Below are 17,564 nucleotides of genomic sequence, written 5' to 3' on the forward strand. Positions count from 1 at the left end.
TTTGATAACCAAATTAATTTTGATATATTAGAACTTAGAAGTAGAGTACTTTAGTTTTTCATTTTCAAATTAACCTCAAGATTGTTTATTTGTATTTTGGCATCTTAGGAATTTTATCCCATTTCCTTGCCTTTGGAAAACTTGACTAGGGTAATTACTATCCATAGTTGTCAGAGAGATATCTTTCTTTTAATTTTGCAAACAGATGATGTCTGCTTAAATCACAGCTTTACTACTATTATATGACCCTGGGCTGGTTACTTAATTTTTGTGAGTCCAGGGCAATGTACTTTCCCTCCAAAGACCTTTTTAGGTCTGAATCTATGACACAAGGATACAGGTGTTGGTCTGCCTCCTATATTCAGGGAGTCACTTAAATAACTGGTCCTCTTGACCCTCCCGGACTCATTTTATATTTGTTTGCTCTAGAATATCATAGTCTATGATAATTTTAAGATGCTTTGGGCTCTTCAAGAAAAAGAAATATGTTTATTATTATTTTTGGTTATTTCTGACTCTGTGACCCCTTTTGGGATTTTTTTTGCCAGAGATATTGGAATGGTTTGCTATTTCCTTTTTTAGCATATTTTATAGATGAGGAAACTGAGCCAAATAGTATTAAGTTACTTGTCTAGGATCACTCAGCTATCAAGTATTTAAAACTAGATTTGAACTCGGCAAGATGAATCTTCCTGAGTCTAGTCCTCTGTGCCTCCTGCCTCCTTACAACTCTAAAATTCAGTATGTGAATTATCCATAATCATTCACTTAATGAATTCCTAAATTTCCATGTTGAGCATGAAAATTATGTTTACCTTTCATTTCCTTAGAACTTGTCTTTCAGAATCATAGTGATGAGGATGCAGCCTGGTGGCATAATAAATAGATTATTGGGCTTGGGAGTCCAGAATTTCTGTGTTTGAATCCTGCCTTAGATATTTAATAGGTGTATAATCCTACATAAGACATTTAATTTCTCTAAATGTCAGTTTCTATATCTGTAAAATAGGAACACTAATACTACCTATCTCACAGAGTTGTTGTGATGTCAAATGTATGATGTAACAATTTCTTTGTAATCCTTAAAATATTATTTAAATGTTTTATCTGCTATGTCATGACTTTTAAAAAGGAAAAATCAAGTTTATTAACTCTAACAATATAAATTCAAAGATAATGTTTTGTAACTAATATCTTATAATTTCATCCTAACAACCAAATTCCTATATGGTATAATTGTGTTTAATTTTATAATGTTCCATGATAATTATACTTTTTCCCCCAAAAATTTTCATGCAATTTCAATTTATTACCAAAGGCCTGGTAAAAATTATGGCTTTGGAGAGTACTCTGAGAGGTCTGTGTTAAATTCATTTCAAGTGCAAAAACTTCTATTTATTTCTCTTTTATGACAAATGTAAACTGTTAAGGTTAAGTGGGTGGGGCAACCGGAAGTAATTACTAAGGCCAGTGGCATTTTTGTGGTTTAATAAAGGCAGAAGCTAATTATTCAGTTTTTATTTAAGTGAAATGATGCCAAAAGGGAGGTTCCTGTGGAGCAGCTGCACTCCTTCAGTGTTACCCTAATTTACCACAGACACAACTGTCACAAACAGAACTTTTAAACTTGATATATCGCCACGAAAGTTGGGAGCCTTTTGTTTGGAGTGCATGCAGAAGAACCCCTTTATACAAATCAACCGGCAGATGACGGACAATGATGAAAATTTGATTCTTTGAAGTCATAATGGTCATTGAAATGTGTGAAATTCTGGTATTGAAAAGAGAGCAGCCAGCAAGACTCTAAATCCTGGGTGGTTGCAAGAAGCTTGCTGGGAGGTTTTTCTGCATTTTGACACCAACTTCCCATTGCTTGTTCGCTGCTTCCTTTGTTTAAAAAAAAGTTGAATTCACACAAGATAAATGGTCTGAATAGTTGATAACCGAATCATATAGTTTTTATGAAAAGCTAGTATTTAATGAGAGTAAAAAAGACATTGGCCCCTTGATTTGGAAGAAAAATGTGATTTGCTTGCATCAGCACATCATTTCTTATTATTTTCTCTTAGTTTTTCTATTTGGTGAATTATTTGCTATGTAGGAGGGGAAAATGTAAGGCCAACGAGCTCCTACTTCTTTGAGAATTTTTAAATATAAGGTAGAAATGATGCTGTAAGTGTGAACTCTGTTGCTGAAGAATGATGTGCATCCTCTCATAGCCAAATCTAATTCTGGTGACCTTGAATTCATAAGTTACAATTGAGTTTTCCTCTGTGGTCTGCATCTGTAGAGGAGAATATCTTATTTTATTTTTGGAAGCTTATCTTATTCATATATTTCCATCATCTTCAGTAACATAAGTGAGTCATATACATCATTCACATTTTAAACATTTAGAAAAGGGATTTTTTTGTTGTTTTTATTTTGGTAGGATGATATCATTATTTGTTATAATTGCATCGATTACCATTTTCTACTGTGTTGGGTAAAAAATGGCTATTTAGTTTATAGAGGAAATTAGCTCAACCTTTTTAGGTGAAGTTTGAAGAAACATTATTAATTTATTTAATATAGAGCCAAGTTTCCAGTGGCATTCAAATGGGTAATATTTTAAATCCTTATTTTTTCCAAAACCCAACAAATCATTATTAGCAGGTGATTCCTCAACTTTTAAATTGATTGTTAATGCAAAAGCAAAAAGCATAACTTAGCAAAAAAAAAAAAAAAAAATCAGTCATGCTTATAACCTAAAATCTCTTTCAGACATTTTGTTCTTGAAAATTGGGTCACAGGTAGCTCATTGAGAACTTGGACTCAAAGCAAAGCATTGAGGACAGAGTACAGGGTTCAACTTAGTGCAGCATAGTTCTTTTCAAGTATTATATTGTTTTAATGGCATCTTGGAGCGAGAGCTTTAGCCCATTGAAATGTCGCTTAAAGGACAGGTTCTTCTGTCACTAGCTGAAGCTGTGTGGATGAAATGATCACAATAGAGTGTTGTAATGCATTTTAAAAGTGTGAGAAATCAGTTTGTCTAGACTAAGAGTACGCCTACAGGGAATAGGAATTTTAGAGCTTCTGTGCCCTTTAGGTGTCAAGTATGTGATAGATGCCAAGCTTTTTTATTCTCTATCTTTGGCAACAGCTCAGCTATGCTACAGTACCTTACATGTCTACTGCAAGCAAAAACAGTGATTCTATGTCAGGACAACTTGGGCTTCAAAATCCAGAAATGCATTGTCCTGAGAATTGTCTGTTCAAGTGCCAACTTTAAATTGGGGAAGATATCAATAAATAATTGCCATATTCCCAGAAGGCATGGAAACATTAGCAGTTAAAAGTCAAAAATATAAAGAGATTAGCAACGTTATGTAGCTATTTACTATCTAATTGAAGTAAGTAATTTTATTAATTTCAGGAGGTTTTCATAAAATTAATGTTGAAATATAATTTATCACAAGTCAAGGGGAAAAACCAACTTAATGTTAAATATGCTCATTTTATAAATTTTTGTACTTACAATAACATAGAGAGGTTCTCTTTCTAAAACTAAATTCAGCATCTACATTTATGATATCTAGAAATGATTTTCTTGGGAGTTAGTCCTCATATTTTAAAAATTCCTGGTTTCCTTGTTATTTCTACAATTTGTTCATTGTTGATGGGAGTAATAGTTTTTATGTTTTAGCTTTCTGAGTCTTAACCTTGGTTTTTCTGTTATTACAGTATGGGACAATTATACATCTTCACTTTTATTTCAGATACCATTCAACTATTGTTTGCTTTTCTTTTTTATAATGTAGGCACATGCTTGGATTGCATATTTGTGTAAATATATGTGTATCATTTTGATAGTTTCTGTAAACAGACAAGCTGTGACAGAAAAACCACACCTCATTATTGGTCCAGGTGGAAAAGTATTATGTTAAGCATAACAATTATTGCCAACTAAAATAAAAAACTTTAAAGTGTATTGCTTTTTAATCTTGTGAATGTATTAGACTAGTATATTCAGAAGTACTCATCAGTCTTTTCCCCATATGTGTTGTAGCTTTCAATAATAGTATTATTTTATTTTTTTGCATTACTAGATATATGTTGATTATAAACAACCTCTTTTACTTAAAATTTAAAAAAAATAATAAGTTTTGTTACTTTTTACTCATTGAGCCCAAAAATTTACTGGGGTTCTTTTTATAAAAAAGTATACATTACTTATAAGAGTTCAAAAACATAATTCTAAACATAAACCTACTATTTACAAATGAAAGCATAATCTTTAATTTATAATTATACTACTAGATTTCATGTTTAGCACATTTCCCCCCTCGTCATCTTAAATAGTTGTCCAAAGCTTACTTTAATAAGTAAAAGGTGAATTAAGATATTTCATTTCTGGGAATAATTTGGAAGCAGTGTTAATTTTTTTTTTTAATAGATTAAAATATTTCATCATTACTAAATAGGGACAGAAATGCTGAAATGTTTTATTAAATATGTTTATCCAGTTATTGTATGATACGTAACTATTGCTTAGACTTGTTAAATATACTTAATGTAGATTGCCCATGTCTCTGGATATTCACCAGATTAACATTTTATTATTGACCAGAGATGTAAGGGGAGTGGGGAAGAAGATATATGGTCCAACAGAGCTGGAAAAATTAGGTAATTTCATCCCTTTAGCTTTGGAGGATAGATTAGGTCTGAATCATCCTTCTCTTAGAACATGTCAAACATAGATAAATATATTGAGTTTCAATTAGTTTTTTTTTTTTTTAATGGTTTCAGTCCTTCTTGCAAAGGAAATGGCTTGTTCTCCATATTCAAACACTGCTTATAGAGTTTTTTGCTATTGTGTATTTTCCTATTTAAAGTTTAGTTAATGTTTTGATTATCTCCAAGCTGGAGAATCCTTGGCATTTTCTCCTAAGACCTGAAGAGAAAGTCTTCTTACAAGAAGATATTCCAAAAATTATCAGTATTGCTGCTTTGTTGTAAGTTGGTAAGGCATTGTGTTTACTAATTTATCAATTATTGCCTCAACAGGCTTTTTATTTTATTTTTGCCAGTAAAATAGACAGTATGGTGAAAATAAAAGGAAATATCTCAGAATATCATAAAGATCCTGTTGTCATTATAGAGATTTGTTGTATTTGTTTAAGTTTTGATATCTGATAAATAACCAGAAAAATATAAAAAAACCAGTCTAATAAAGAAGTGTAAATAGATTAGTGTAAAGAAAGGCAACTATAAAAGTATATTTGTGAGTATGCAATCTATCTGAAATTGTCAATTTCTTTTTAGGATATCACTACATTGACTGGTGTTCCAGAGGAACATATCAAAACTAGAAAAGTTCAGATTTTTGTTCCTACTCGCAATAACATGCAATCAGGAGTAAACAACACAAAGAAATGGAAGATGGAGTTTGATACCAGAGAGCGATGGGAAAACCCTTTGATGGGTTGGGCATCAACGTGAGTGCTGTTTGTTGGTTTAATTTGGACTTCACTTTTACTTCTGTGCAGTTTTTTGTTTGTTTTACTTTGAACACTTTAAATTTTCGGGTTGTTTCATGTGCAATGATGCTATGTTTTGACAGTGTGTATGAAGGCAAGTTAGTATAGGCACTCTGCCTGAAGAAACATAAAATGTGGAAATTACATTGATGCCTTTCATCCTATTATGTTAATCTGGACCAGCACAGTTCTGTGTATACAGTGAGTGTGTATACAGTGAGTACTGAGTAATGGTTACCCAAATGGCATTGTACTTAAAAGTTACTTTGGTAATTAAGGAAGAGATGTTACTAATTTTGTACCTTCCAGCTCTAGATTTATATCCTCATAGGTTACTTTTTTCTTCTTAGTATTGTCACAGTGAAATATCTTTATAAAGTTCAGAGGGAAGTAATCAGATAAATTTAGTGCTCTTAACTTATTTAGGAGAGTTTGCCAGTCTTTGGAATTTATATAAACATAGTAGTCATAAAATGTGTCCAAAGTAAATGACTTTACTCCTGAGTGATATAAAATCAAGTTCATTAAGTGTCAATACTAATGATGTCTCAGTTTAGATCAGTCAAATAAGCCTTGCTATTAATGTTGTTATGGGGAATTCTTAAGACATTTTATGCTACTCAACTCTAGCAGAATTTTGTTATCAATCCAAATTAACTTTCTGGTTTTAGGAAGGCATGTTACTTATCTTTTCCTATCTATCATTGGATTAAATGCTTTTTTAAAATGGCTGACATTATTAAATTTGAATATAGCTTTCTATAATTAGCCAGATTAGATTTTATCATCACACATATGGTACTGTGGCACATTCTTCAGAATAAATCTACTATATAATATATAGATTTTAAAAATCACATACTAGAAATATCTGAATCTTTAAGAAAAAACATAGTACTGTGATTTCATTAAGTGTGAAATTTTAATATGAGTATCTGCATGCTAGCATTACTATGGCTTTCCATTTCTAACTAACTTCAGTGTTAAAACCATTTTAGGGACTTTGGGCTTGTATACATTAATACATTTCAACAATCGTCAAATATTTATTAAGAATTTACCATGTGCAATACTTTGATAAGTAGTATTTTATTTGAGCCTAACATTTCATACAAGAATACAGTAATACAGTTTGAATTTAGGTAGACTATTTTGGATTTACTATTCTTAAACAGAAGCTTATATGATTATATTATTTAAAGCATGACTCAGTCTAGAAATTCCTGTTTGGGTTTTGAAGTAGTTTCATGAGCTTCAAAATAGATCTGCCTTTAAAAAAAACAAATATGGAAATTTGTACTTAATCACACACACACACACACACACACACACACACACACACACACAAACACACACCTTTTAAATTAACCATAGAAACTTTATACAAAAGGGAATTATTTAGAAGAATTAGGAGTAACTCAGTATAGTACAATAGTTATAAAAATGGTGCTTTAATAAATCTTAAGTTTAATAGAGGTTTCACTACTCTCATTTTCCCTGTTAGTAAAAGGAAAAAAAAATTAGCTCACAGGTTTAATTATGCCACTTCTGTTCAATTTTTTTTTTAAATTTCAGAAATAGAGAATCAAAGAATTTTTGAAAATTACTATTTGAGCAAAGTAGCTCCTTCATTTACCATACCTGCCACCAACCATAAAGTTTAATGACATGATAAAATAGCATTTAAGACTAAAATACTGTGAATAAAACATGGAATTCTGTATTAACAAGATTTACAAAGTAGTTTTTGAAAACATTTATATTTTTATATTTATTTCCACACCTTTTGTACATAAACTTTTGAAAATCTGGATTTTTCAACACCTGACTTTTCATGAAATTTTCAATACTTGACTTTTCATGAAATTTTCTACATATGCATTATTAGGCTAAAACTCTGTACAAGAAGGAAACAGGGAATGCTAATCTATTATTACTGGTTATTTAGTGTCAGTCAAAGGAATTGTTTTGGGGTGTGGGGAAAGAGGAATGTTGTTGTCCATGCTGCACCTGGCACTCTACCCATTCCCACACCCACAGAGTTGCCAAATGTTGGTGATGGGGAGTTCTTAACTGCATGGACAGAGACACAGATACACAAACATGCATTTGTGTGTGGGGGTATACATGTATATGTATGCATACACAATATCCACACACACACATCTCTTCCATTTTATAAAATCTTTCAAGTGTTTGCATACTGTGCCTGTCCCTTTTTTCCCTGTCCCTCTGCTTCTCCCTCCATCTGTCTGTCCCTGGTTCTCCCCCATCTAAGGACAAATAGAATCATGTGAAGAAACGGGGAGTTCCTGGTCTGTCCTGGCTCTAATGCTCTAAACTGGGACTCCTCCCTTAGCTGGTTTGGGCCTCAGTGTCTTCATCCTTAAAATGACAGAATTATACTCCTTTGTCCCTAAGGCCTATTTCAGCTCTGAGAGCCCACTTTGTATGACTCAAGTAAAGTCTTAAAGTCTGGCAGCAGGAATTTGTCATGATGGCCAGTGATCAGTGCCTCAGTTGTAGCCTATCTAGACTTTTCAGTAGCAAACTAGGAGGAGATATGAATTTTGATTTCACAGAGTGATGTGACTGACAAACATGTCAAACATATTAGAACTTAGACACCAAAATTATTAGGAAGCCACATGTATGTGTATATCTCACTATATTCCCATTGGTCAAAACATTTTTGCAAGGCGTCCATGGTTATTGACTTAAGAGTAAGTGCCATATTCTATTGCATAGTCTTAGTTGTGGCAAATCTCTACCCTTTTGATTAAGAACAGTTTAAATGTTTTCAAAGTCAAGCCTCATAAGTAATTGAAGAAACATTTATTAATTTTTTGGTTTTTTTTTTTTAATAGCCTTTTATTTACAGGATATATGCATGGGTAATTTTACAGCATTAACAATTGCCAAACTTCTGGTTCCAATTTTTTATCTCTTACTCCCCCACCCCCTCCCCCAGGTGACAGGATGACCAGTAGATGTTAAATACATTAAAATATAAATTAGATACACAATAAGTATACCTGACCAAAACGTTATTTTGCTGTACAAAAAGAATCAGACTCTGAAATATTGTACAATTAGCTTGTGAAGGAAATAAAAAATGCATGTGTGCATAAATATAGGGATTGGGAATTCAATGTAATGGTTTTTGGTCATCTCCCAGAGTTCTTTTTCTGGGCATAGCTGGTTCAGTTCATTACTGTTCCATTGGAAATGATTTGGTTGATCTCGTTGCTGAGGATGGCCTGATCCATCAGAACTGGTCATCATCTAGTATTGTTGTTGAAGTATATAATGATCTCCTGGTCCTGCTCATTTCACTCAGCATCAGTTCGTATAAGTCTCTCCAGGCCTTTCTAAAATCATCCTGTTGGTCATTTCTTACAGAACAGTAATATTCCATAATATTCATATACCACAATTTATTCAGCCATTCTCCAACTGATGGACATCCATTCAGTTTCCAGTTTTTAGCCACTACAAAAAGGGCTGCCACAAACATTCGTGCACATACAGGTCCCTTTCCCTTCTTCATAATCTCTTTGGGATATAATCCCAGTAGTAACACTGCTGGATCAAAGGGTATGCACAGTTGGATAACTTTTTGAGCATAGTTCCAAACTACTCTCCAAAATGGTTGGATTCGTTCACAACTCCACCAACAATGCATCAATGTCCCAGTTTTCCCACATCCCCTCCAACAATCATCATTATTTTTTCCTGTCATCTTAGCCAATCTGACAGGTGTGTAGTGGTATCTTAGAGTTGTCTTAATTTGCATTTCTCTGATTAGTAATGACTTGGAGCATCTTTTCATATGACTAGAAATAGAAGAAACATTTATTAAATGATAACTATTTGCAAAACACTCGGCCAAATTAAAGTAGAAAAGCAGAGATAGTCTGCTCTCAAGGAATTCACATTCTAATGGAGTTTTTCATCTTGGAGAGCCATGGCCAAAAAAAAAAAAAAAAGATCTTCTTTAATGTCATTTTCACTTATTCCAAACTATTTGACAGTCTCCCAAGTATTTTAATGATGAAAAAATTCTGCATATGCATACTCATAGAAACAGTTGCCAGATTTTGTTTTCCTAAGGGTTGTTTCTTTATGTAATGGCTTTCTGGACTTAAGCAAGAAAGAAAACTGGTGGTCTGGGGTGGAGTTGCTGACACTCCTGAGATTCTAGGGCTTGTTAACTTTGCCACATGGCAATTAAATTTTCAGTTGGTATAATTGGTATCAAGGAAGGAGGGTTCCTTCTTCACAGGAATTATTCACACCAATCAATAATTAATAGATGATCAAGACAGAAAATACCATTTGAGGGAGTGGATTTTTTGTGGTTCCTAAATTGGCCTGGAGGCACTTTCAAAAAAGTTTTGAACAATTTGTACATCCATAGTTTGTGTCATATGCTGGGCAAAGCATTGATAAGGAATCAGAAGACCAAGATTTGGGTTCCAATTCAGTTTATTACAGCTACCAATGACCAGTATTTATAAAGGGCTTTGAAATATGGCAAGCATTTCTATATATTACCATAAAAGTCCCATGAATTATATTCTTTGGGCATGTCTCCATTTTACATATGTGGAAACAATTTCAAAGGAGTTTAAGGCTTACCCATGGTTATACATCTAGTATTTTAGAGGATGGGATGTGAACCCAGCGCTTCCTGACTCCAGAATTTGTATTCTTAACCACTCACTGATTCTGCCAACTGTGGAAACTTGGACAAGCCTCAGTCTTTTTGAGCTTTGATTTTCACATCTATAAAATCAGGATAATACCTGCCCTGTTTACTTCATAGGGTTGTTGTGAGACTTATGTGAGATAATGCTGTGCAATATGTACACTACTGTGCAAACAAGAGGTAATAAGTATCACTTAGGAACTTTGTTTATGTGATGAAATGAGTCATATTATACCAATGCCTATAACTAGGTTTAAGTGTTATAAATGTTCAGGTTGTAAAAAATTCCAGCCTTCTCTTTAAATATAGTTTCTATAACTCTTTTTGGGATATGTAAATAAATCATTGATTTCTATCAATTCTTTCTACATTGAGATTTAATTTTTTACATGTATTTGGAAGTTTTTCTTAATATCTGTCCTTTATTTTTAAATTTTATTTCCAAAGATACTCTCCTCTCATTCCCTTGTAATAAAAATATTAACAAGAAAAAAAAGTTTGGCAAAAATCAACTCATTTGAACATGTTTGCCAGCATATGCAATATTTCACTCACATAAACCTTCCTGACCTCTTTCCTCCATCTTTTCTTTTGGGACTAAGATTTGTCCCTTATTTTTAGAGGTTAGAAGTTTAAAATAAAATAATTTTCTCTTGATGTGATAATGAAACATCTATAGGTATTAGAATCACAAAATACCCTTGATTTGATTACATTCTAATTATTGTAAACTTCCAGGGTTATTTTTAAAGAAAAAGGGAAAAAAAAGGTTCAACTTGAACCTAAATTTTGAGTCCCTTGAAATTTCTCTTGTTTATGAAACACATTAGTCAATGTGTTACATAGTAGGTAGAAAGCTGTTTCTGAATCAAAACTGGATTCTAGTCCTGCTTGTGACACTGAACAAATCACTTAAATCTTGACAATCAGTTGTAGAGGTTTGATTGTAGGAATTATCTTACCAGGAGTTTCTATACCAGTGAAATTTGGTTTTTCTTACATGTTTCCCTTTCCCCCAAGTACATAGGTGTCTTTTTTTTTTTTTTTAAACCACTTTGGCTTTTTATCGCTATATTAAGTTGATCGTTACTTTTTTGCATCATTGCCTTATTTAAGATTTTAATTTTCATGGAAACCTAGGCATTTAAAATGATCACTGGTGGCTTTTCTTCTCTAAGCATATAGTGAGTATTGAACCAGTGGGCCTCTTTGGCAAAAATTGATATAGTTTCTGCATTAATTTTTAGTATTTCTCATCTTTATATCGCTTATATATATTTAATTTTCTTACTTTGTTTTTTCTTTAGTTGACAATCATTTATTTAGTCCCTATGTACAAACCACTGAGGACATACACAGAGATACCCCCAAACAACTCCAGCTCTTTAGGAATGCACAGTCTTGGGAGAGATGACACACAATTACATTCAGACAAAATATATACTGGAGAGATTAGAAATAATCTTAGAGAAAAAGCACTAATATCAAGGGAAATTTGGTAAAGGTTTCTTGCAAAAGATGATGTTTTAGCTGGTACCTAGAGGAATGAAAGAGACACAAATGAAAAGGGAGAGAATTTAGAACATAGGAGAAATGATAGGAGGTGAGGTATAGAGTATCTTGAGAAGAGCAGGAAGGAGGGAGTGTTAATCAGTTATAGAGTGTGTGAAAAGGAAAAAGGTGAGGGAAGACTAGAATGGTAGGAGGGGGCCAGTTTATTAAGGACTTTGAAAACCAAATGTAGGATTTTATATTTAGAGAATAACTCATCTCTCATTCAGTTTCTGGCAACTAACTTGCCCTCTGTGTCATCCTTGGAAATAGAAGGTCATCTAATTTAAGCAGAGGTACACACTGATTTAGCTATTGCTAATTCTTACAGCACCTAACTTTCCACATATTATGATTTATCCTAACTCCTTATTGGATCAACAAAGCAGATGCCATTTGTAAGCCTGAAAATAGACAAACTCCTACTCACTCACTCATTCACTCACTGTGTCTATCTGTCTCTGTCTCTGTCTCTCTCTCTTTATGTTTCTCTTTATGTCTCTCTTTCTCATCCCTCCCTCTCCCGGTTCCTCTCTCCTCTTCTCTCTTTCTTTCTCTCTCTGCCAGAAGATTGGACTCATCATACTGTAACTCTTTTTCTTTATCCTGCCATTTCATTGGTCAGATTTGTTATATAACACATATAGGGGTGAAAACTATCAATTTAGTAAGTTCCTCCTATGTATTAGACATTATGCTAACAGCTTTACAAGTATTTCATTTGATCTTCACATTAATCCTGTAAGGGTTATCCAGGTTGTAGTAAGCAATATAGCAAATAGGGTGTATATGATTTTTCAGATTCAAACCGAACCTGAATGAGATTAAGTATTTTATGGGTTTTTTTTTTTTTTTTTTTTAGAATCTTATATAGTACAGCTATCATTAATTCAAGTTTGACTTCCTGAGAGTTGGTCATTTCTGGGAAAATTTTTTTTTTAAATTTTGAAGTTAAAAAATAATCTTACTTTCATTTTTTAAGGTAAAGATTTGGGGAGTTTGTAGCATATGATAAATCTCTAAATCCATTTTCAAAAAGATGGCTAAGTTGCAAGACCTTTTGATAATTATTGATAGCTCACTGAGCCTTTCATAATAATCTTGCCAGCTTTTTCTGAGCATCTATGTGTAGAGAGGACTATATACTAGAATAATTTAGAGGGAAGATTGGAAGTTTACCATCTTCTCTACTTATCTAGTGAGGCATTTAAGTTCCCTGGAGAATTCCAGTAATAGAACAGGTGGAAAAGACTGTGGCACCAGTTGGGCTTATTGGCAGGGATGAACGAGAATATTTTTCTCATTCCTTCCAGCCTAGATTTTATTGTACTTTGTGCCACCAATCAGTTATTTGCAGTAGGATTTACTAATTGAGAAATTTATAGAGATTGAAGCATCAAGATTAGAGAGTAGATATTATACAAAATAAATGTCACTTTGAAAACTTAAGTGAATAGCAGTTTAAAAATTATGTTCTTATAATTTCCATGAATTCATCTCTTAAGATTGTTTTAAAATTGTAAGTTTGTTGAGGACAAACACTATTCAATTTGTGTTTTTATATTCTCTATATTTGTCATGGTTCCATGTACATAGCTGACCCACATTTAGTGGAACTGAATTAAATGTTTATGTACTTATCACATACTGCCTTCCTCTTCTATCTCTGACATGTGTGTATACATATAGATATATGTGTGTCCACAAATTTGAAAAGAGCATTCATTGATGTTTATATTATTGAAAATATTGAAATAATATATTTTCCCAAAAAAGATTGTTTTTAGCTTTTATGATAATGTCATAAATTTATTTTATTGAGATTCTTGAAAAATTAAATGTCAGTTTAATTTAATTCTGGTCTTCATTTGTTAGTCTGTATACATTATGAATGCATTTAAAGATTTGACACTATATATATACTATATCTATACTAAACTATATATTCCCTTTGACCTGACTAAAACACTACTAAGTCTATACCACATAGAAATAAAAAAAACGAACAAAGGGATATATATGTACTAACATTTTAGCAGCTATTTTCAACAAAAAATTGAAGATTGAAACTGTTTCCTCTTGTGGAATGGCTAAGATAAAGAATTTATATCACAGTATTAATGTGATAGAATATGATTGTATCATAAGAAATTATGAAATGAGGAGATTCAGAGGAACAGAAAACCTCTAGGAACTTTGGCAGAGAGAAGTGAACAGAACTAGAGAACAATTTATATAATGATAACATTATAAAGAAAAACATCAAAAGATATTAGAACTTCGATCAATGTAATAGTAAATAAGTCCAAAATAATGAACAAAAGAAGGAAGATGAAACATTTTGCTCCCTTCTAGAGTAGATAAACTCAAAAGCCCTAATGATATGAAACATTTTGGGGCATGGCTAATGTAGGAAATTATTTTGCTAGTCTTTGCAGCTTTGCAGCCCTGAAAAATATCAGGGCTTTTTTCTTTTTAATTATTGAAAGTGTGGGAAGTAATAGTATGGACAGATTAATTTTTTAAGTGCCTGTTAATTAAAAACTTTAAAAAACAAAAAATGAAAAAAAAAAAGGTTTAAAAATGCACTTATAAGTTAATTGATCCTCTTGGAATGACTAGAGAATCATTTTACAAGTTAGAACCATTTCAGATATGCAGAACTACTATTAGTAGCTTGAGTTAAATTAAACTAATCTTTGAAAAGTAGAAACTAGTTGACTTTCTTTGCTTTTAAAGGTATCAACATTAATGTCTTATAATTTAAATATTTTATAAACATCTTGTAAAGGATTTATCTTTTGGATATATCACTTGAAATTTGTACTTTTAAAAGGCAGTTTGTACTGACACTTTGATTTGGTTTTGTTGTTGGCTGTTGTTCTTTTAATAATCTTAAATAGTATCTCTGCCTCTGTGTCAGGAATCATGAAATCTCTGACTGAAAGTTGTATCAGATGTGAAATCCAGGTATTTATTAGTGATTAGCAAAATAGTGAATAGTGTTTGTGTTTTCACCTCTAAATTTACTTTTATCATATTTTTAAAGTGTTTGCTCTTGTCTAGAAATTGAAAAAGTACTATTTTTTGCTGAAGCAATTGGAGTTGTGACTTGCCAGCTAGGAAGTGTTAAGTGTCTGACACCAGATTTGAACTCAGGTCCTCCTGACTTCAGGGCTGGTGCTCTAACCGTTGCACCACCTAGCTGCCCCAGTACTAATTTTTTTTTTTTTTTTTTTAAAGAAAATTATATCTTAGTTTTGGGAATAAGTGAATCATCACAACTAAAATATATCATTTTGTAAGACTCAAAAATTTTATCATTGTAATTTCAATAAGCATTTACTAAGCCCTTACTACTTTCTCCTCCCCTTTTGCCTATCCCTAGGAAGACAACTGACAATTGCAGTTTAAATAATCAAACTTTTTTATTAGGAATAGAAAGCTAGTACAGGTAGAGTCTATTTGATTTCCAGATGGAAATGAATCAGTTGATATATGAAAGACTGTATGTTGTATATAGGATTAGGAATCAAGGGACATGAGCTAATTACATGTGACCTTTGGTCAAGTCACTTAATGAACTAATGTGTGGAAATAGTTTTAAAAGGAAACATTATGGTATCATAGAAAGAAAAAAAAATCAAAACAAAACAAAAAACACATTGAGTTGACAACCAGGAGACAGGTATTTGAATCATTACTTTTGCCACAAACTAGCTTTGTGTTCTTATTCAATTAACATATGAGCCTTAGTTTCTTTATTTATAAAAAGATAATGGAACTAAATAATCTCTAATGTCTCTTCCAGCTCTAAAATTCTAATATTCTTTTTTGTATATTAAACTAATATGTTATTATTTAACTTTCCAGATCTGTTTATCTGAAAGATAGAGATAATACTACCTTTCCTATTCACACGGCACACATACCCCTCTCCCTTTCCCTCACTTCCCAAGGAATTTGAATTTAGATCTCCTAATTCCTAGCTTAGTGCTCTTTCACTGCTTTTTGTTCATTCATCAAATGAATACATTACATCAATCACAAGTAATTTTATAGATTGTATGCACATTGACACTGGCTTTTAGATGGTTTATAGGTAGTGTGGTCATTCTACAAAGAATAATATGAAAATCAATAGTTTTAGATTCTGGTTTGGAGATTTTTAAAAATTTCTCTAGCTTCTAATGACCCTTCCATTCCCTATATATCCCTTATATTCATTTCATATATACTTTATATAATTATATCCATATATGTTTTCTTTTCTGATAGAATGTCAATTCCTGGAGGAAATTCATGGAATTAGAGAATTAATTTGGAGACAATTAATTTGTTAATAATTTGTCTTTGTATCTCTAGTGCCTGGCACAGAATAAGAACTTTATATGTGCTTACTTATTTTATGATCTTGAGAAGATCACTTTGCCATTCTGAGACACTTTTTCCTTACCTGTAAAAGTGAATTACTAAGACTATTCTTTCAAATCCCTTCTATCTGAAAAGTTGTTTCTTAATAGCGAGTTCCTTAGGACTTTAGATTTTATATATTCTTCCTTTATCTGACTTAAAACAGCAAAGATCAAATAAGCAAGTTACCAAGCATTTATTAGACAGTATGTGCCAGCACTGTTCGAGATTTGCAAAGAAAGATAAAAACAACCTCTGTTCTCAAGTAGTTACCTGCAAGCCACTTGTTACATACAAGATATTTACACATTAAATTAAAATAATTTCATAGGGAGGTACTAGGATTGAGAGGGACTGGGAAAGATTTGCAGAATGTAGGATTTGATCCAAGACTTGAAGAAAGCAAGGAAAATAGTGTGATTCTTGGGAGTATATGATTTTGTTATAGTTGAGAATTTTTCTGGAAGAATCCAGTCCATATAGTTTCTGTTTGCTATCATCAGCTTTCATTAAGGGATACAATGGCAGTCACATTTTTGAAATCTTGTGGCATTTCTTAAGCATTTCATGTTTTGGAAAGGAAGAAAAGCCTAGATGCCTAAACATTACCTCCATTCCTCCTTGAAAAACTCAGCAGGTATGCCATTAGGTCCTGGAGCCTCATTGTTCTAAATGTCTCTGACAGTAGGAGTGATTTCTTCAGAAGTTGGAACAGAAACCATGTTCATCATATCTTGGCAGTTTCTCTATGCTTTATAGTAATGATAGAATTAAGATGGCCAGAGTTTTGTTGTTATATCTCTGCAGGGTTCTCTGTCTGGATGATGAGGATAAAAAGAAGCCTCATATCTCAGCTTTCTTCTTCCTGTTTTCCTTTATAGCCCTTTGTGTTTTAGCATGAAAATGCTTAAAAAATCCAGACATATATGTGCACAATAATCTGTCTAAAAATGTTGGCATATTAAGCTCCAGATAACTAAACACAAATATTATTTTTTAACAGGGCAGACCCTCTTTCAAATCTCGTTCTAACCTTCAGTACTAAAGAAGATGCCATTGCATTTGCAGAAAAAAATGGTATGTATTCCCTTCTTTTCTCCAAAACAGTCAGCCTGTGATTTTATGAATAAGTTGTTAACCAAAGTCATTATCATTCAATAGTAATTGAAACCTGAATTTAAGGAACTTTAACTTTTGGTAAGAAAACTTTTAAAAACTAAATTTTATAGCAAGTTCTAGGATCTCTTTATTACAACCTACCCTTATTTGGTTGTTATCAATTAGTCAGCAAAGCCCTTATACTTTTCTAATCACTGTATTAAGTTCTAGGCACACAAAGAAAGACAAAAACAGCCCCTCCTCACACT

At 32.4% G+C, this 17,564-nt stretch overlaps 1 protein-coding gene across 1 annotated transcript in view; it reads left to right on the top strand.

The window, feature by feature from the left end:
• The window catches only part of NDUFS4 (NADH:ubiquinone oxidoreductase subunit S4), a 131,280-nt gene that overhangs the window by 90,405 nt on the left and 23,311 nt on the right, over window positions 1-17,564 (top strand). Inside the window, exons 3-4 of the mRNA XM_003759357.4 lie at window positions 5,308-5,480; window positions 17,201-17,274. Coding sequence (XP_003759405.1) covers window positions 5,308-5,480; window positions 17,201-17,274 — 247 coding nt within the window. The remainder of the gene's footprint in view (window positions 1-5,307; window positions 5,481-17,200; window positions 17,275-17,564) is intronic.

Source organism: Sarcophilus harrisii, chromosome 1, assembly GCF_902635505.1.
Source record: "Sarcophilus harrisii chromosome 1, mSarHar1.11, whole genome shotgun sequence".
Taxonomy (NCBI): domain Eukaryota; kingdom Metazoa; phylum Chordata; class Mammalia; order Dasyuromorphia; family Dasyuridae; genus Sarcophilus; species Sarcophilus harrisii.